This window comes from Cnephaeus nilssonii (assembly GCF_951640355.1).
Source record: "Cnephaeus nilssonii genome assembly, chromosome: 4".
Classification (NCBI taxonomy): domain Eukaryota; kingdom Metazoa; phylum Chordata; class Mammalia; order Chiroptera; family Vespertilionidae; genus Cnephaeus; species Cnephaeus nilssonii.
The window spans coordinates 46,611,988-46,633,192 of record NC_137075.1 but is presented as its reverse complement, the minus strand read 5'-3'; the positions used below and the strand labels follow the sequence as shown (position 1 = coordinate 46,633,192).

Here is a 21,205-nt window from a genome sequence, read left to right as displayed (position 1 = left end):
TATATTTTTATTGATTTCAGAGAGGGAGAGATAGAAACATCAATGATGAGAGAGAATCATTGATCAGCTGCCTCCTGCACGCCCCCTACTGAGGATCAAGCCCACAACCCAAGCATGTGCCCCAACTGGGAATCAAACTGTGACTTCCTGGTTCATAGGTCAACGCCCAACCACTGAGCCACCACGGCCGGGCTGTGCTCAGTTTTCGTTAAGAAAGTGGTCATAAAGGTATTAGGGAGCAAAGAAATAGCCCATTGAGAAACTGGAGTGATGCCAGATAGAGTATGTTTCACCCAAACCCTTGGTCTTGTTTTGAAAATAGAATGCAGTGCTTTATGCTTTAATGAGCTGTATCTGAATCAGGACAACGTAAGACCAAAGGGTGTAGTATATGTGCAGCCGGATAGGCCACTGTCCTCCCTCCAGTAACCGGAGGAGAGAGCAGAATTGCTCTAGGCTTTGGGGGCAGCGTAGGGGACGGAAGTGGGGGTAGCAGCCTTCTTCCCCGTGAGCAGACTCTGCTACCTACTGGCCTCCATGGGATGCTGGCCAGCAGAACTGGTCTGCTCCCTGTTACTGTGACCACAGCCCCGGACGTCGTTCCCTGGGCAGGCTTCCTGAACTGCTGAACGATTTCTGTGCATCTGATACAGAATCAAGGATGAACTGAATGGATGGCCTGAATTCTAACCTGAGTTGTCTTTATTCTTCTCATCTAAGAGAAGACACTTGGAAAAGACTTTTGCATGGTCAAAATTTCCCTCCTGTTCAGTCCCTGGTATCCAAGGGAAGCCAAGCAAACATTTCAGCACCATTTCTGGAGGCCTTTACTTTTCTGTCTGTGTCATGGGAACAGAACGGTGCTTCTGAACCTGTGACCAAACTCAGGTTCTGAGTCTTTCCATTAATAGACCTCCAGACCTAGTTAGCCCTGCCAACACCCACAGTGGAAACCAAGGTCGTCCTTCACTGTTTTTCATTAACTACTCAATGTTCTAATTAGTGTTAGAAGTCAGATCCCCAGTTATGCCAAGTGTCTAGCAGCGGCTACTTGGGCCTCTGAGCATCTCTCATTCGCAGATTCCTGCCAGTGCCCAGTGCTATGAAGGGAGCCAGGTCGGACTCAAGAATGTGCTCGGGCAGGAGGGCAATGGGCTGAGCCTCACAGAGTCCTGAGCTAGGTGGGGCGGGTGGCTCTCAGGAACTGCTGTTCATGGACTGTGGGGACAGCTCCCTAAATATTCACTTGCCCCCTCGCGGCAGAGGCTTCAGACCTCGATGGGTTCCTGGCAGATGAGCAGCATGGGCACCCAGACATGTCGTGGCTGAGTTGGGTCTTGGGAGACTTCACTCTGGGCAGCCCTGCCTACACTTCCTTTTCTAAGTGGGATCAGAGAAGTCACCCAAAAGGACGTTTTACAGTGCCCGTGGCCTTCCTGAGTGTCCACATCAGCTATTTCTACAGCCTTGAAAGGGAGGTTAATGGGCATTGGGGATGAGAGAATGGTTCCAGGTTTAAGTAAGTGATGGAACTTTTATTGAAGTTAGGCTAGCTTCTTCATTTCAGGACTTCTCAGAGTCTTTAATGTCATAATACACTTTAGGGCTCTCCAAGAAGGAGATGGAATAGGAAGGCAGTTACCTAGACATGAACCCGAATCACCAAATACTAGGACTGGAAAGGTCTCCTGAGGCCACAGAGTCTCAGCTCCATTAGTTTATAGGTAAGAAGATGGAGGCTAAAGAGAAAAAACTCTGCCTAGCTGAGATCCAGTGGGTGGCCTTCTATTATTCCCCCAGATTATCATCCCTAACATTTATTCTCTCAGTCTCCCAGGTGAACCCCTCACGATGACATGAAAGTGGGATTCAGCCCTAGTCAGTTTGGCTCAATGGATGGAACATCAGCCCATGGACTGAAGGGTCCCCAGTTCAATTCTGGTCAAGGGCACACATCTCAGTTGCAGAATCGATCCCCGGCCCTGGTTAGAGACATGTGGGAGGCAACCAATTGATATATATATATATATCTCCCTCCCTTCCACTCTCTCTAAAAAAATCAATGGGAAAATATCCTTGGGTGAGGATTAACAACAACAAGAAAGTGGGGTTCAATATGCCTGTCCCTGACACTGAGGCCGTGAACACGGCCCTCCAGTCCTAAAGGAGAGTCAGAGACCAGCAGGGCTGAGGGCCTTCTTGCTGTGGAAGCAGCTGGGAATGCGCTCTTTGGCCCGGGAGCCGGTCGCAGGCCGTCGGTCACACAGGACTTTGCCTTGCTGCAGGCTGGAGAAGTCGAGCCAAGTCCGTACAGTGTCCAGCAGCAACTTATTCTTTAAGGGGAGCCGGTTCCGATACAGGTAAATAGTGACAGTAAGTAACCGTTATGGACCTATTTTCAGACCCTTCCCTCCAGAACAATGACTCAGTGGTCCTTCCCCTTGAGAACAAAGAAACTGGAAACCTCCAGAAAAGCCTGAGGTTCCCATCAAAGTCTGCCTCCTAGCCCTTTGTTCTTTCCCTCCCTGCAGCTGGGTCTGTAGGGTTTTAAATGAGTACCTTCTCCTCCTGCCTTTACAACAGCAGCACAGTAAGAACTGTAACAGTAATTCTTCTCATGTCTGTCTAAAGATTTCTCTTTCTTTGCAATATTTTTGGAACATCCTGGACAATGAGGAATCATTCCTAAATGAGAATGAAAGATCCAAAGGACTCCAGAGATAGAGGGCTCTCTAAGATCAGCTGTCAGGACATCTTAGGCTTGCTTGCGGGGGTAAATTCTCTCTCGGTGGCCTAAACACTGGGAAGGGGTAGGCCAGGGCCGTTTCCCAGTTCAACCGAAGTAATCTGAGAGCTTGGAGAGGAGCCCAGTCCTGGGACGCTGTCTCACTTCTTGCTGTTTTATTATGCTACTTACAGTGGCCGAGTTGCAAAGGAAGTAATGGAGTCGAGTGCCCAGATCAAACGGGAGCCACCGGAAATCCACAGGTAGGCTGCCAGGGGCTTCCCCCAAAAGCAGTTCCAGCTCAGGTCCCGGGACTTCAGAAGAGCCAGCAGTTGGACTAAGGTGAAGATTCTGGCCACAATGGCTTCCAAAAGGGGAAGGAGAACAGGGCAGAAGCGGTGAAGAGACCCATCCAGTGGAATGGAGAAGGGGAAGAGCGGGCTAATGCAGACAGCACGTCAGACCCAGGAGACCTTCCTGGGTCATTCTGTACTGTCCTCCCAGGTCCTGAAATTGGTCATACACCATGGAGGACATATCCAAGCAGCAAGATTTCATTGGTTGAGGAATCAATTCATTACGAAAGCCAGGGATAGCCCCACACCCCACTCACACCCCCTCGTAAACTAGTTCTGAGATCATGCTTCATGCATACATTTCCAGGAGCCCATCTCCTAGAACCCAATGAGACCCAGAAGGAATATGATTGGCCAAGGGAGCTAGGGTTTGTCAACCAGCCTGACCTCTGGGAATGGGAGCATTACTACCTGGCCCTTTACACAGAGCCCCCTGCCACCTCTGATGGGAATCAAGGGAGGCTGCCATGTCCATTTTTGGGAGCACTGATTATCACCATCCTGCTCAGAAACCAGTGGCACCATGGCCACACTAAAGGAAGGTTCTGGTGGGTCTGGGATATAAGGAGTGTCTCTGATTGGAATCCAAAAGCAGGTATTAGACATTTTTTAAAAAACAAAATAAAACTTCAACGACCAGACAATCGTAGTAGCCACTCCTCAACTCGGAGTCCTGACCACAGCTCTCTGAACAGCAAGCTGTTCTTTTCCTTTCCCCTCAGAGCCGGGATGGTTCCCAGCCGCAGCTGTCCCTCCATAACCCATGGCCCAAGGCTGAGCAGTGTCCCCAGGACCCGGAGAAGAGCTGTTCACATCTCCATCATGGAAGGTAAGCGTGAGCTCTGGAGCTGGAAGGTAAGAGGACCACAGATTTCTCCGAGTTGTGACTTAGACCAGTTCCACTCGGGGACCTTAAAAAGAAGTGAATTTGCACTGGAGACAGCAGCAAGTTTCTCCGGTGGTAGGGAGGAGGTTTCACCCAGCGGATGGGCACACAGGCTGGGTGTCCGGGGAAAGGGGATCCCCTCCAGCCCCGCTGAGCTGTATAACCCAGGAGGGTTGTAGATCTGAGAGTATTTGGGGGAGGCCTTTGGGAAACAATGCATGTGGGCTCTACCAGGTCCCACGCAGTTCTGAAACTGCTTTCCATCCAGAGGCTTTTCACTTGTTTTCCAGATCTGACCGATCTCCACAGCTTAAGTGATCAGAGTGGCCTGGGGCAGTTAACCAAAAAATAAAAAACTCTTGGTTCTGAAGCATTCCAGTAACTGCCACCACCTTTACTTCAGTGGTAGAAGCCTACCCTCTCGCTATCTGAATTCTTTAACATTATCTTAGGAAACCCAATATGCCCATCTCTCTCAACCCTTCCCTCCCTTTGGAGTAGGTGGAGGTAGAGAGACAAAGTCTGTGTATCTTCAGAACTAGATACCCCAGCAGCCTGAGGCGATACCGCTCCCGTGTCTGGGTACTTAATACTGTCAGGAGACTCTAGGAATCTGCTGTTGTCCCTGCCCAGCTGGCCCTGCAGGCTGGATACAGGTGTACAGTTTTCATTCCTGAGGAGGACGGTTTGTAGGACCTCAGATCTCAAGCAGCAGGATTATTTCAAACTTGTTTCTGTCTTGGAGGCTGGGGAGGGAAGGCCCTTTGTCTTTTCTGAGCGAATGCTGCTGCTTGTTCATGAAAATCAAGTTAGAAAGGACGTCTCTCTCGGGGAGGACCCGTGGTTTGTGTCACTGACGCTGCATCACCGGAGTATGGTTCCCTGGGGGTTGAGAACCCTGGCTGGGCAACCACCACCAAGTGCCTTAATTATCTGAGAGTCTTTGTTGTTCCATTTGTAAACAAGGGGCATCTTCCTAGCCATGGGTGGCAAGGAAGCTGGTGTAGTGCCGAAGCACGCCGGGGCAGGCAGCCAGCCCAGTGCAGGGCCCTGGGCAGGAAGGCCAAGATGAGGTTTCATCAGAGTTCTGCCGCGGACTTTCTGGGGCAGGTTGTTTACCCTCTGAGCCTGTTGCCCCCACTGTCGAGTGGGATGTGAATGTGGAAGGTGCCTTGTAAACTACCAAGTATAATCACTACGCAAGGTACGGAATTATTGAGGTCCGTCATCAGACACAACAGCCTGAGTCTATCCCCGTCAGGCTGAGCAGAACGGAGTGTGGCTCACACTGTCCCTCTTCTTTTGGGTGTTCCCCTCAGGAAAGTGGGATGATTTTCTCCTCCTCTTTTGAGGAAATAGAACTTTCTCCCCCTACGTGTCCCCTCTTCCCATCCATCCTGAGGCTGAAGCCACCAGGCTCATCCCCGCGGAGGATGGGACACAGCCCGTTTCCAGCCCGAGCCACTTCCTCACACTTCAGAGCCACTCACCCAAAGCCCCGTGTCTGTGTAGTTTCAAACCCGGAATTTTCTGAACAGCCCTGATTCATCACCCTGCCCTCTCTGTCTGTCACCTTCTGAGAGGTCTAGGGCCCTAATACGGGCCTCGGGGAACCAGCTGCAGGCTGGGAAGCATGACTTTTTATGGCTCTAAGTGCTTCTGACTGAATCCAGTCCCCTGATAACATGGGCCTCTCGAGCGGCTCCTTCCCTGCAGCTCAGCCTGCTCTGCGGCTCATGGAGCTGACCTCCCGCCAGCACGGGAGGCACCGCGAAGGGGCTGCCGTGGGCTGAGATCAGCACAGACCTTCTGTCCCTCGCTGGCTTTCCGTCCTTTCCCTCTGTGTCTCCCTGCCCGGCTGGTTTCCATGAAGAGATCAGCTGGTTTCCGCTGAAGAAGTGTCGGCTTTCCTGGGCTACCATGGGGAAGAGTCTGATTAAGATTCACACCAGAGTCCGCGTTGAGCTCCGGTTGACTAATCACTGCCTTCGGCCCCTGAGTGTGCGCATCCTGAGGATGGGGCCCCGGCTGCAGGGTAGGCTCCTGACCGCGGTGCCCCCGAGCCCACTGGGAGCCACCTCTGGGCAAGGCAATCAGCTGGAGCACCTCCAAGGTAACAAAGGCAGTTCTCTGTTTTGCTGTGCCACTCGCCCAGATCCCACCCGCAGCACCCACCCCATCCCCCCAGAATAACAGGTTTGACGGAGGGGTGAGGCCGGTGGTGGTTGACAGCGACACATCAAGTTCTGTACGGGACTAAGCTGACAGAGGGGTGATACAGGTGAGGTCTGTTGAGGGAGCAGACGACTAACATTTGCAGAGTAACTTGGTCAGACATTCCTAGAAATGCATACGTATCCATTATCTTGTTTACTGAGAGCACCAACAATTCAGTGTAATGTGGCTGCTGGCGTCCCTCTAATTCGTGCTCTCTGATGTCACAGACTTTGCCTCTCTCCTTCCCCGCTTAGGGCTAAACTGCAGGCCAGGCTAAGCTTGCACTGAAGTGGCTTCTGGTGGCTAAGCTGTCAGACTTTGGAAGCTCTGGCAGTCAGAGCTGTCCTTGAGGGGGCAGCCCCATGAAAGGGTGTGAGATGCCCTGTGCAGGGGGCCAGAGGAGTGTCTGGGAAAGGAGCTGAGCCAACACCATGTGTAATCAGGGCCTGAAGGTTTCTGTTTTACCGGGGATCCCTTCCGCCCTCGTAGGTACACATTCCTCAGGCTGCACGTGCACATGGGGAGATCGGGGAGGAGGGCTGGGGAAGCAGAGGCCAAAGGAGTGTCAGGGGCGCTGGGACAGGGACAGGCTCTTAAAGTCACATCACTGCAGGACAGTTTCTTGGACAGTTAGGACCTAAATCTAAGGAAGGTGCCGGCTGTTGACTTAATTCATCCTGCCCACGGTCCCACTCCCCGTAATCCAACTACATGATCATTAGCTCCATGAAATAGAAAGATGCTTGGATTCTCTCCTTGCCTTTGCCATTAGCAACCAACCAGACTTTAGGAAAGTTCCGTCACCTCTCACCCTCACTACTTCATGGAGTTGTTAAAAGATAAAATGAAAGTTCTTTATTTAAAAAGTTTAAGCCGTTATACAAATTTAAGATTTTAGCATAGGAACAAACAAAATGCAGCTAGGACCACAAGGAGACCGTTGGGCTTCTGAACTAGCCCTGAACCAGAAAACTCCCCTATCAGCTGGTTAGGTCAAACCTTTCCCCGTCTGGGGCAGTCAGAGTCCATTTCAGAGCAACAGAAGGGGACTGGCTTCTCTTGTCACAGGCCACAAAGGCAGGGAGAGCCACTCTGACACGGCCAGGATGGCCAGGGATGGGAAATACAGACGCTGGACCTGAAACAGGACGCCGTTCCCTTGGCAGCGCTGTGATGTGAGCCTCCGGGGACTCTGAGCCCATAGCCTCTGGGCTGTTGGGTTGCGGGAGTAACTGGCTCCTGTTTTTCCCTACCAGAGCTTGAGCCCTGGAAAGAAATGCTCCATCCGGGAAAATAAAGAGATAATGGGTAGTTTTAGGGGCCACAGACCCTTCCTCCTCAAAAATGTAAGAGAATTTCCCCCTCACCCAAAGTTCGCTCTGCACTCCGGACTGTCTGAAATAGGGACTCGGCCTATTCTGGACCCAGATCATCCTAAGGTAAAAAGAGAGGAAGAGCAGATAGGGTTTTCATGTCCCACAGGGTCAGGACAGGTAGAACTGGGAGGCTGAAGACACCGATAGCAACTGCAGAAAAGATGCCTCATGAGCTCAAGGAGCTGTGCGCTAGGCTGTCAAAAGGACACTCAGCTCCAGAATCAGCATTAGATGAGGCCCAGGCAAAACAGTCTTATCCTCCCCACTCCTGCCTCTCAAGGCCCTCAGCCCAAGCGGCATACCTGAGCTCCCTGAACTGTGGCCCCAGCTCTCCACCAGGGATAGTCTGCGATTCAGCCTCTTTCCAATTGGGGCTGAAACCAGGCCCAGGACACCAGAGGCAGGAATGGCACAATCTTTAACAAATGTGGCCAAAACTATAAACAAAAAGAAAAGCAAGTGTGCGCTGATACAGAAAGCCTACTCACGCTCCTTTTGCCTTCCCAGGCCTAGAGTCCCTTCGGGACAGTGCCCATTCCACCCCCGTGCGTTCCTCCTCTCACGGGGACACCTTCCTGCCTCACGTGAGAAGCAGCCGGGCGGACAGCAATGAGCGAGTCGCCGTGATTGCGGACGAGGCCTACAGCCCTGCAGACAGCATGCTGCCCACCCCTGTGGCCGAGCACAGCCTGGAGCTGATGCTGCTTTCCCGGCAGATCAACGGGGCCACCTGCAGCATCGAGGAGGAGAAGGAGTCTGAGGCCAGCACCCCCACTGCTGATGTGGAGGCCCTTGGGGGAGAGCTGAGGGCCCTGTGTCAGGGGCACGGCAGGCCAGAGGAGGAACAGGTGAATAAGTTTGTTTTAAGTGTCCTCCGTTTGCTCCTTGTGACCATGGGACTCCTCTTTGTTTTGCTCCTCCTCCTGATCATCCTTACCGAGTCTGACCTTGACATTGCCTTTTTCCGAGATATCCGTCAGACCCCCGAGTTCGAACAATTCCACTATCAATACTTTTGTCCCCTCAGGCGATGGTTTGCCTGCAAAATCCGCTCAGTGGTGAGCCTGCTCATTGACACCTGAGAAGACATGACTCCTAATAACTAGCCAGGTGGACCAAGGAGCCCGGCTACCCCTTCCCAGCAATGGGACCCACCGCGGAACCATCGGCACATGTACCAAGTCCTCCTTTCATGACTCAAAGTCCACAGCCTAGGAGGGTTGTTTCCCAGAAGAAGAGGGGATAGGCTCATGCCCTGTCTAAACAAACTGGGAAAGCTCATTTCCTTCAGAGGTTCTCTCAAGAAAGGCTTGGCGACTCTGTTTCTCATCCTCCCAATATGCAGGATAACTTTTGGCTTTGAATTTTGATTTTTCATAGATGTGTATTATTTTGAAAGTATCGAATAAAAATAATTTATTTTATTATTACTGATTATCACGGTAGTGTCACCTAGCAGATGGGACACTAGTTGAAGCCTAGAGAGCTGTTGTCTTCTGTATTCTGCAGGAGCTTTTCTACTGGGTTCCAGTAGACTCATCACTGCAGCCTCAGTGGGGCAGACCAGGGGTCTGGACAGTGAATACGTCTAAGTTTTCTGGCCAGACAGAGCTTTTAAAAAAGTAAACATCCATGTAGAACAATTAAATGAAAAGTTGCTTCTTATGATGGTCTGAGTTGGATTTTCTTTTCCTTTTGTTTTTTTCCAAATCTGAGCAGAGTGGGCATCTGAAGGGACCACCGCCTCAGCAGCAGCAGCAGCAGGGGTGGGGTAAGTCTGTCCCCTTAGACTAGATCCTAGTGGGCGTCACCATGAGTTTTGTATAATGAACTTTGACTTCTGTGATTTTTTTTTTCTTTTTCGGAAGAACCTCAAGACTTTTATAGTGCTCCAGAGACATTAGATGAATTGAGTCGTACCAGACATAGGACTGTCCGAAATGTTAGACAAAATGTAGTTAACAGAAACCAGAGCTAAGGTACCTGAGAGACTGTTGAGATTCAGAGAGCAGTGCTTATTTTGTACAACGCCCCCCCCCCCCGCAAAAAAAAAAAATACAAGAAGACTATTTCAATTTATATTTTAACAACAAAATGTTATTTTCTTATCAATTCATATTTTGTTTTTACTATATGGATTAAGAAAATAGAGCCTGATGAACTAAACGATGCAAGAAAGAAACTGATCCTGAGAATGAAAAGCTTCAGAAAATAGAATTCCAAGATCAAGAAACAGCCTTGGAAGGAACCAGTAAAATAATCTCTTTAAATAGGAGTTCTACGCGATGCCTGCCGAGAAAGAAGGTGAACGTGGCAGAGACCAACATTTAGATGTAGAAATACTGCCCCCTAGGGACCTCCTCTGCATCAGAAAAATAAAAACAAGCTGTAGGAAAGGGCACCTGCCATCCTCGGTGAGGGAAGCGGTGGCAGCACGTGGAAGCGCAGCGCGGAAGGGTGAGTGCGGTGTCCGAGGCCCAAGCTCGGCAGCTATTAGACACACTCTCACACAAGAGCTTGTTTTCATCTCAGGGAGGGATGTGTAAGTCACCTGGGGTCTGCAGCATCGAGGAGGAGGAATCTGAGGCCAGCCATGCCCCTGACACAGGGGCCTCAGCTCTCCCCCAGGGGCCTCCACATCTGCAGCAGAGGGTCAGTGGACAATTCCTGGGACCCACACAACAATGGAGCAACTGCTGGCACCCTAAGGTGTTGGGCAGCCCCAAATGCAGAACAGAATGAGTCACTGTTAGGTTTGCTCACCCCTAGTTTGTCCCCTGAGATGGCAGAACCATGTCCATGTATAGAATGCAAACAGCCTTGGAATAAATGGGGTTTTCCTTTTTGGGGGAGGAGGGGGAGTTGTGGAGGGGTATATAATTTTAAATGTCCGTTCATCTAGACCAAGTTTGGTAAGCTGCTTCTTCAAGGTGCCAGATAGTAAATATTTTTTTTATTTTGATTTTGTGGGCCATAGTCTACGGCAACTATTGAAGTCTGCCGTCGTAGCACAAAAACAGCCAAAGGTAATACATAAATGAAGGAACATGGCTGTGTTCCAAGAAACCTTTTTATTTATAAAGAGAGAGTGAGCTGAATGTGGCCCACAAGCCATAATTTGCCAACCCTAATCTATACAACAAAACTGCTCCTTACCATGATGTTGGCAGAAAGAGGGTCGGCTCTGCTCCAGTTCCTGACGTGTGCTCAAGACCCAGGACCGCTTCCCAGTGGAGGCACTGGGGTTGCTTGTTGAAAGGGTGCTCGCACAACCAACCAGCAAAGAGATGTCTGAGGCCAAGATGTGCAAGACCAAGTCCTGGAATGCTGAAACCCAGCCAGAATCTAAGAATGGGAGAGGGCCTGTCTGATCATTTCCATACCAGCAACAATTGGGGCAGAACTACAAACATCTATTTACCAAGTGACAAGACAAACTGAGGGAGATCCTAGTAAAGATTAGGGATCGCTTAGAATCAACTAGCCACTGCCACGTACCATCTGTACAGGAAAGGCGTTATTTAGTACAGAACTAAAGCGAAAAAAGTAGACTTGGGGACGAAAGGGCTGTCGGGAGATAGGGGGCTGGTTTTAGCATGGATATCTACTGTCTTATGCAACAGAGCAGATGACCTTTTAGTGTAGTGTTCCTACCTCAGTCTGTAGAATACGGTGTTTCTATGCAGTGAGTGACAGCCTCGACTCTGACCATTCATATCCACATTAAAGAAAGACGCAGTGTCCCAGTTCCTGGTACATCACTTGTGTCTAGAGTTCTAACAGTACAATAGTCCATACCAATTCCAACAGCTGAATTTTCCTCTCTGAATAGAAACTTTCAGGTTCTTTTTTTCCAGGGCTTATCCCAGAAAATACATATAGAAAAGTTTCCTTCAATTTGCTTTTCAAATAGTGCTTGAATAGCAAACCTCCTTTGTTGGTGACTAATCTTTTTTGGTATCTCCTCATCATTAAAAATTGTTCAAGTTTTTAACCTGCTTTTACTGTGTTCCACTATGTCTCCCATTTTCTCTTAATTAGTTTGATCTCATTGTAGAAAAAGCAATAGTTTCCATAGCTTCATCTATCAGAGGAAATAAAACTCTTACTAAAGAATAGTGTGCTGCATCTTTAAGCAGTAGAGGGTAAACTACCTGCAAATGTGAATTTCTTAGTTTCATTAAAAAATATATAGTTGCTAACCTTTCGTGTGCCAAAAATTCTAAGTTACATTCTCCTTCAAAGCAATGTACTTTTTTCTACCTATTCAGTATGTAGTTAGCATAAAATCATTGGTGCCATGAAAATTATTTTTAAACTTAAATAAATATTTAAATATCATAGAAGAGTGGACTCTTATTTTAACTTATACCATGTCTCACTTTATCCTCAAAGTTACCAACACATAGATAAAAGGGTACCAGTGGGATTTACAAAGCTGAATGCCACTTGCGATTGGAATCAAAGTAATTATTTTGCTTATAACCCGCTCCCCAAAGTAAATACTATTAGGAACTTAGAAGCTGTAAGTGTGAAATAATTTTAAAGGAGAATTGTACTCTTTTTTCTGATGAGGAAAACCAAGAAGTGATTTTCCCAAGGTTACACAGTCTTAGAGCCCAAAGAAGAACCCAGATAGTCCAGCTTCTAGACCAGCTTCGAGTAAGAGGAAGGACAGAAAACACTTCCTATGAAAGGAACAGAAGGATGTGACCACTAGTCACAAACCTCGTATTTACAACTTACAAAATATGTTCCTATGACATTATCTCACCCAATTATGTAATAACCATCACTCTGTGGCTAAAAAAAAAATGGTAATGGTCTTCTAAATTCCATAGGATAAAAGGTGAAACGAGGGTTCACTCTGCTAGCTTATTGTCTTCCTGTTTTCAACTCCACCTGCCCTCCAATCCTCCATTCTCCTGCAGATCACCTGCATAAAGCACTGATGAAGTTATGCCACTTAGCCTCCAAAATTTCAGAGGTCCCCATCACCTACCTATAAAATAACACCTATGCTCCCCTGTCCCCAGTGGAAGTTTATTTTTTTAAAAAAAAGTCTTTGCTTAAAGTGACCTGAAGAATAAAAAGCGTAAGAAAAAAACCACCATAAGGACCAATGGATGTGGGTGGTTTCCCAGATCCTACAGATTTACGGCAGCCACCCTGTGCACACACCCTTTCAGGGCTCTAGAATCCCCTCCCGCTGCTTCGGATTCCTCAACCATAACCAAGCCCCTCTGCGCCTGAGCATACTTCTGGTTTTGGTTCACGAACATGCTTCCTCTACACACCCCTACAACTTGCTGATCAAGCGGGCAAACTGGCAAAAGGTACTTTAAAACTTTTCCTCTTGATCAGCTTCCATGTTAGGAAAAGATACCTTAAAATGTTTTTTTCCTGCCCTAGCCAGTTTGGTTCAGTGGATAGAGCGTCGGCCTATGGACTGAAGGGTTCTGGGTTCGATTCCGGTCAAGGGCACATGCCTGGGTTGCGGGCTCAGTCCCTAGTAGCGGGTGTGCAGGAGGCAGCCAATCAATGATTTTCTCTCATCATTGATGTTTCTCTCTCCCTCTCCCTTCCTCTCTGAAATCAATAAAAATATATTTATAAAATAAAATGTTTTATTCCTCACTCTAACTGTGCTAAATGTTATCTTCCTCATAAAACTTCACCTTTTCATTTGAAAATCCAAACATTTATATCCAAATGAACCACAATATTGTTCTCTGGTGTTTGGAACTAAAACTCAGTTCTAGCTATCAAACTCAGTTCTAGCTATTAATGTTTAAGGAAACATTTCTTAAAAGATCTCTTTGTACACACAAAAAAGTACTAAGACAGAAGGGACAGCCTAACGAACAGGACGCCTACGTTTTTGGAATCTGAAGTGAGAGGGCATATATTTCTTGCTCTCGGGTTTGATAGAAAAGGCACATGTGTCTGCCGTCCCCACCTTCCCATGTACTATATACTGGATGAAAGAACTGAAATATTTGTTTCCACAGCCCTAAGCTTCCCTGCTTCCCTGGAGAACTTTTTTTTAATATATATATATTTTTAATTAATTTAATATATATTTTTTAATTAATTAATTAAAAGAGATAGAAACATCCATAAGAGAGAATCATTGATCGGCTGCCTCCTGCATGGCCCCTATTGGGGATTGAGCCCACAACCTGGGCATGTGCCCTTGACCAAAATCAAACCCAGGATCCTTCAGTCTGCAGGCCGACACTCTATCCACTGAGCCAAAATGGCTAGGGCCTGGAGAACTTAAAAGTCTTCTTTATGGAAAGGAAACTCAAAGGCCAAAATACTAAAAGAGGAATAAGCAACTCAGATTCTATTAATTCCTAATCATTTACAGTCTCTCCTAGACTGATCAAGTCTGTCCACCCAAAATGAGAATTCTCTCCTTCCTCCTTAAAGTAAAAAAACAAACAAACAAAGCAACCACCAATAAAACACCGGTTATCTCAAAGGATATAACTCAAGTGGAATTCAGAGCTTCTACACTTAAGAGATATCATAAAGGCAAACTTACAAAAAGGGTTTATCCTGACCAGAGAGAGAGCAATCATAATACACAAATACTTATAGAAGACACAAAGCTTTAAGCAAGTCTCTGGGAGAAATACCTTTCACAACAGACTGCAGTTTAAGGATGTCCTAAGGGAGACGATTTTCTTTTATGTGCTTTCTAGAGTTAAACAATTACTCCATTACAGAATTTATCCCTGAGTAACAAGTCCCCACTCTCTTTCCTTCCTTCATTGCCTCAAGAAGATAGAACCCTATTAAGTGGAATTGAATATAAATGGCACAGTTTATGAAGCTACAATGGCAAAAGGAACCAAAAAAAAAAAAGAGAAACATTAAGCATTTGCTAACATTTATTGCAGAAGCCAGGCAATTAACTTCCAAAGCTGAAATGATGATACTAATTTGAAAGTTTTCAAAATTTAAAAAAAGAAACAATCCCCATAGAACAAACTAGCCACTCCAGAACCTGTGAAATTAAGCGGTGTGGAAAGGGAAAGGAAGCCAATAGGCTTTGCTTACCATTTTAAGAACAGTTTAAATATAATTCAACCTCACTTAGCTTTACTTTCCATTTCATAAATTAATATTTCCACCTCACTTATAAATTTCTGTATTCATATCACCAAGAAAATAGAGAACTCCTATTCCTTACAAACATGCACAACCAATTATTAAACTAAGCCTCAAAACACTTACGTTTTAATTGCGGAGAAGGAAATTATTTTGGGGGTGGGGGTTGTTCTTTAAGGAAATTATGCATATCCATTTTTTTTCTTTATCGATTAAGGTATTACATATGTGTCCTTATCGCCCCATTGCCCCTGCACCTCCCCACTCATGTCCATTTATGTGATATACAATTATGAGAAGATATTTTCTCTTAGAATTCAAACATATTGCTGAAGCTATTAACAATAACCTTTCAACAGTATTTTGGCAACGAAGAACAATGAAAAAAGTTGGATAGGTAATGTCACATAGAAACATTAGTCACTGACTTAAGAGCTCCACTTCCCACAAAGGACAAATTCAAATTGCCATAGCTTCTGAAACAGGTATTTTTATGAAGAACTGACAAAAGTGGTGTTTCATAACATTACCCTAAAAATATGAATAGGAATGAAGTTACTCACTTACCAGGCTATTGAGCCTCATGAGAGTTTAAAGACAGGGTCAGATAAGGCTAACTGGGACCCTCTGAGAGAGGAGCTTTCACTTCTTTAACCATGACCCACTGTACCACAGCAATAAAGAAATGCATTTTATATCAGAATACACATATGCATATACACATACAAATATGTATGCATATGCAACTAAGTGTCACAAAACAATACTCATTCTAATTATGTTTTCTATTAATGATTATTTCTTTCCTTTTTTTTTTTTTTTAATGCTGGTCATGGTCACTAAATTGATTTTTGTGAGTAGCTACAACTCATAGCCTGGAAAACACTGGTCTGGGGGCAATCTCACACTGGATTCCAGGGATCAGGCAGATCCAAACCCTATGCCGAGGAGCCCTGGGAATCGATTCCTTAACTGTGCCTCAGGAGCCACCTAGAGGAGGCAGCAGAAAGGGAGAGCACAAACAGACCCAGGCCCTGCCCCGTGAGCCAAAGCCTCTCAGCAATTATTTTGAAATTTCACATAAGATTTAATTAAGAGATGGGGGGCAAGGTGTTCTTGTGGTTAAAAAACTTAAGTTTCAAGTCACTGAGTTAGATGACACTCGGGACCTTTGCAGTGTGAGTCTGGAAATAAATATTCACTCCAAACTATAAAAGAAACCAAAACCTATATGTCACTATAGAATCAAAACCATATTGGAAGTCAGCATCATAGCAGAATGAGAGAATTCCTTTGTTTCTCAACTTAAATTTACAAGCCAGACAACTACGACTCAACAAAGGATCCCCTGCTCAGCACACAAACATGCCTGAAAGATCCACGAACATCTGAAGGTGGGCGCACTGAACTAGGGGAGACAGGTCCACGAGAAGGACAGGGGCGGCCCACAGGCCCAGTTTGCTGCCCACTGAGGCTCCAACAAGCACAGTAGCAGAGAAGTCGGGCTGCAGCCCTCACACTATGGCCTGAAACATCAGAGGGGCAAAAAGCAGTTTCTCTCTGGGAAAACGCATCTCCCTTTCCTCCCTCCCCATCATGGCAGAGGTGGATAGAGGTGGCCAGGAAGCTTGAAAAAACATAGTGGTGCCTACAGCCTTTGCTGGCAGGAGGGCAGAGCCGAGACCATGAACTTGCTCTCCCTGTTCCACACTCCCCAGCAGAGAGTAGAGAAAGCGGGGAAGCTTTAAACAGCACAGCAGTACCCAAAGACAGCCATTCCTGGAAGAAAGGCTGAGCCACAAGATTGAAAATGCCCCCCTTGCCTCACACTCCCCAGAAGAACCTGGTGAAGAAAGCTGAACTGCCCCAGGCAGTATGGAGAAAAGAAAGTACCCTACCTACCAACCTGCTGAATTGTTAAAAGCAAAACAGCATCTAAACAAGAAAAGAGTTTATACGACCTCAATGTGCTGCAGAGAAACAACCCATCCAATACCATGAACAACCAAGCTAACCTGGGAGCACAGAAAGAAAATGAAAAGTCTCCAAAAAAGCAAACTCAAAGTCATGGAAAATGGTGATTTAATTGACAGATAATTCAATATTGCAATTATGAAGAAACTCAATGATATACAAGAAAACTCAGGGAGTTCATGAATTCAGAAATAAAATTAGTAAACAAAAGGAATACTTTACCAAAGAGATTGAAACTGAAAGAGAACCAAACATAAATTCTGAAGCTGAAGAACTCAATAAAGATGACGAGGAGCGCACTAGAGAGCACTGAAAAATAGAGCAAGCCAGATGGAAGAGAGAATCAGCAAGCTTGAGATAGAAACCTTGCAAATGGCTCAGGAGGAAGAGGGAAAACTAAGAGTTAAGAGAAATGAAAAGAACTCTACAAACACTACCTGACTACATAAAAAAAAAGTGCAATATAAGGATAATAAGAATATAAGAGGAGAAGAGAGATAAAAGGGAACAGAAAGCTTATTCAAACAAATAATGAACTTCCCAAACCTATGGAAAGAGCTGGATTTTAAAATAGAAGTTACCAGAACACCTAATTACATCAAAGCAAAAAGACCTTCTCCAAAACACATTTTATTCAAACTGTTAAAAATCAATGATAGCCTGGCCGGTGTGGCTTGATAGTTGAGTGCCAACCCAGGAACCAAGAGGTCGTTGGTTTGATACCTAGTCAGGGCACATGCCCGGGTGGTGGGCTCAATCTCCAGAAGAGGGGTGTGCAGGAGGCAGCCGATCAACGATGTTCTTCTCTCATCGATATTTCTATCACTCTATCCCTCCCTCTTCCTTTCTCTCTAAAAATCAATAAAAACCTTTTTTTAAAAAAATCAATGACAAAGAAAGAATTCTCAAGGCAGCCAGAGAAAAACACTGTAACCTACAATGGAAACCCCATTAGATTATAATTAGATTTCTCAGTAGAAACATTACAAGACAAGAGTGGAAAAAAAATTAAGAAAATACCGAAAGAGAGGGAACATCAGCCAAGGATAATATATCCAGAAAAGTTATCCTTTAGATATGAAGGAGAAATAAAGGCTTTCCCAGATAAACAAAAACAGAGAATTTACCAACACCGACCAGCATTGCAAGAATTGTTTAGAGGACCTCTAGAAAACTGCCAAATTAAAAGAGCAGACAAAATCACAAGGGAAGAGAAACAATGGAGATACAAACAAAAGATAAAATGGCTGTAAGCCCTCACAGAGTATTAATCACCTGAGGTGGCACCCACATGCCCTGTGCTCCTCTGAGACAAGTCAACACCGCTGTGGCCAAAGAGGCGGATCTCACACATCAGGGCCTCACTCAGCATGTGGGGTCGATGAGGCTCGCAGCAGGCCACACTGCAAGGCAGACAGAAGGCAGGAAGCAGGCCTCCCTGAAGTGAGGGGCTGAGGGTGCAAGGCACAGTGATGAGCCCTCCCACTCTGCCCACGCCCCAGCCGCAACCCCTCCTGCTCAGCGCTGCCACACCACAGCCAATGACAGCAGGAGGTCTAGCAGGCGGAGATGGGAGACCTGCAGTACGGCTAGCTGTGCGGGAAGGAGCACCGGCGATGGGACTGGAAGAAGCACAAGGTCAGGTGCCAGAGTGGTGGTGAAGGTGCCCCCTCCAACAACAAAATCAACCCCAGCAAGGAAGAGGAGGGTGCAGGGAAAATGTTCATTGGTCACCTGAGCTGGAATACTAGCAAAAAGGACCTAAAGGATTCTTTTACCAAATTTGGAGACTGTACAATAAAAATGGATCCCAACACTGGCCGGTCAGGAGGGTTTGGGTCTCTTCTCTTCAAAGATGTAGCCAGTGTGAAGGTCCTGGACAGGTTTGATGGCCACGTCCCATTGACCCCAAAAAGGCCATGGCCATGAAGGAGCCTATGAAGAAATTTTTTGTGGGGGTCTGAATCCTGAAGCCACTGAGAAGAAAATCAGAGAGTTCTTAGGCAAGTTTGGGGAGATCAAGGCCATTGATCATCCAATGGATCCAAAGTCAAACAAAAGACAAGGCTTTGTTTTTATCACCTTTAAAGAAGAGGAAGCCCTGAAGAAGGTTCTGGAGAAAAAGTTCTACACCTTCAGAAGCAAGTGTGAAATCAAGGGGCTCTGCCCAGAAAAGCCTATCAGCAGCAGCAGGACGGCTCCGGGGACCCCATAATCCGCAACCAAGGGAGCCGAGGCGGTGGTGGTGGCAGCGGAAGCGGAGGAGGTCAGGGGAGTACGACTTATGGGAAGAGCCAGCGATGTGGTGGCCATCAGAATTAACAAGCCACACTGAGGCTTTCGGCAAGGCCCATCTGACAGCACACATGTTGTTTGGATAATGAGTGAACACAAACAATTATGTACCAAATTTATATTGGCATACTTTCTATGGCCTGCCCCATGTACATCTTACACCCCCATGGTCTCCGCCACATCACTCTCTTGTTTACTATTTCCAGAGCTCTAGTTGTTTTAGGCAGCGTGTGGTATCTCAGAGGCCAGAGCGGCTCTGTGCACTGATTTTATTACCGGGTTACCCAGAACTAGGTGGGAGTCTGTTTCCTGCTGCCACTCTGCAGCCGGACCTGTGGACCCTGGTTGTGGAGGTCTATCTTAGGAAACCAGTGTCACCTTTTTTAATTTTATATTTGTTATGCATTCCCTATAATGGAAGTGTTAATTTTACTCTACTTTTTGGTTCCTTTTGGGAACCTAACATATTGTAAGGTATTTTACACATGTCCTTCCTGATTTTGCCACAACCTGGATATTGAAGCTATCCAAGCTTTTGAAATAAAAATGTAACCCCCTCCAAAAAAAAAAAAAATCAGTGTGCAAATGAATAAAATAGAGAACAAAAAGACAACAGAAAAAATTAATGAAACAAAGAGCCAGTTCTTTATAAAGATAAAATTGGAGAGAAAAAAAACCTCTGGGTATACTCACTAAGGAAAAAAAAAAAGAGAGAAGATTCAAATAAATAAAATCAGGTATGAAAGAGAAGTTACAACAGACACCACAGAAATACAAAAAATTATACAAGAATACTATACACCACTAAATTTAATAACTCACAAGAAACAGACAAATTCTCAGAAATATACATCCTTCCTAGACTCAATCATGAAGAACTGAAAAACCTAAACAGGTCGATCACTAGCAAGGAAATTGAAACAGTAATCAAATACTTTCCAACAAACAAAAGTCCAGGACAAGACAGCTTCACTTGTGAATTCTACCAAACAATCAAATATTTAATGCCAATTCTTCTCAACCTATTCCAAAGAAAATTAAAGATAGGGAATACTTCGTAACTCATTTTATAAGGCCACCATTACCCTGATACCAAAACCAGGCAATGACAACACAAAAAAAGAAAATTACAACCACAAAAGACAACAAATAGTGAAAGCAATCCTGAAAACAAAGAACAAAGCTGGAGGTATCATACCCTGACTTCAAACTAGACTACAAAGTTAAAATAATCAAAATAGTATGGTACTGGCAGAAAAACAGATACACAGACCAATAAAACAGAATTTAGAGCCCACAAATAAACCCACACATATATGGGCAACTCATTTTTGACAAGAGCCAAAAACATACAATGGCAAAAGGAAAGTCTCTTCAATAAATAGTATGAAGAAAACTGGAAAGCCACATGCAAAAGAATAAAACTAGACTTCTATCAGATACCATTCATAAAATTTAACTCAAAACAGCTTAAAAACGTGAATATAACACCTGAAGCAATAAAACACATAGAAGAAAACAGATACTAAACCTATAGACTTTAGTCTCAGAGGGGTTTTTGTGAGCTTGACTCCAAAGGCAAGGGAAGTAAAAGCAAAAAAAAAGGGAGATTGAAGATGGCTGCCGACGGGAAGGCAGGCTGCAAGATAGTGTGTGAGTGAGAGAACCAAAGGAGAGTGTGTGGATGTACGGGAAGTGTCTATTTGTGCGTGAGGCACAGCTATATTCCAAGGGACTGCTGGGGACTGCCGGACCGGGCTCCCCTGACCAGGCAGCCTCCACTGCTGCTGAAATCTCTCCCAGAGCGACCGGCTCTGCCGCAGAGACCGCGTCATCTTGAAGGGGAGAGTGGCTGTGATCGGAAGCCTAGCCTTACCTTCACCAGGAAGAATCGGATACCAGCCAGGACCCTGCAACCACAACACCCAGGGACCAGCTGCGAACCCACAAACACCAGGTCTCAAGCAGTGCAAATACGCGGACTCAGACAAGCTCTGCACCTTCTCATGGAAAGGTCAGATTTCGCCCAGAGAAAGGTGAGGTCCGCGATCCAGGCTAAAGGGAGAAAACGCGCGCAGCGGATCTAGAGGTACAGAGGAAGTCTGCGCCCCACAAAATCCGCGGCCGTTGGGACCAGCGTAGTCCATAAACGTGGAAGGGGGTACACAGGGCTGCTGGCAGAAGGGAAATCTAGAAATCAACTCATAGCTTGGCTGGGCACAAAAAGGCAGCCTGAAGTTTTACTAGTAAACCAGCT

The 21,205-nt window shown here is 46.1% G+C and overlaps 1 protein-coding gene and 1 pseudogene across 4 annotated transcripts in view; both read left to right on the top strand.

Annotated features, from left to right (window-relative positions):
• Positions 1–13,578, top strand: part of FRMD5 (FERM domain containing 5) — a 280,502-nt gene extending 266,924 nt beyond the window's left edge. For 2 of the 3 annotated variants that reach the window (XM_079768021.1, XM_079768022.1), the window contains 4 exons: positions 2,286–2,360; positions 2,920–2,988; positions 3,804–3,910; positions 8,068–13,578. In XM_079768021.1, coding sequence (XP_079624147.1) covers positions 2,286–2,360; positions 2,920–2,988; positions 3,804–3,910; positions 8,068–8,642 — 826 coding nt within the window. In that variant the 3' untranslated portion in view covers positions 8,643–13,578. The remainder of the gene's footprint in view (positions 1–2,285; positions 2,361–2,919; positions 2,989–3,803; positions 3,911–8,067) is intronic. The other variant, XM_079768023.1, reaches the window with a different exon arrangement.
• Positions 9,846–20,781, top strand: LOC307098264 (heterogeneous nuclear ribonucleoprotein A/B-like; annotated as a pseudogene). The gene is made up of 3 exons: positions 9,846–9,974; positions 10,093–10,212; positions 18,259–20,781. The product of its transcript is annotated as a heterogeneous nuclear ribonucleoprotein A/B-like (transcript).
• Positions 20,782–21,205: the final 424 nt, after the last annotated feature.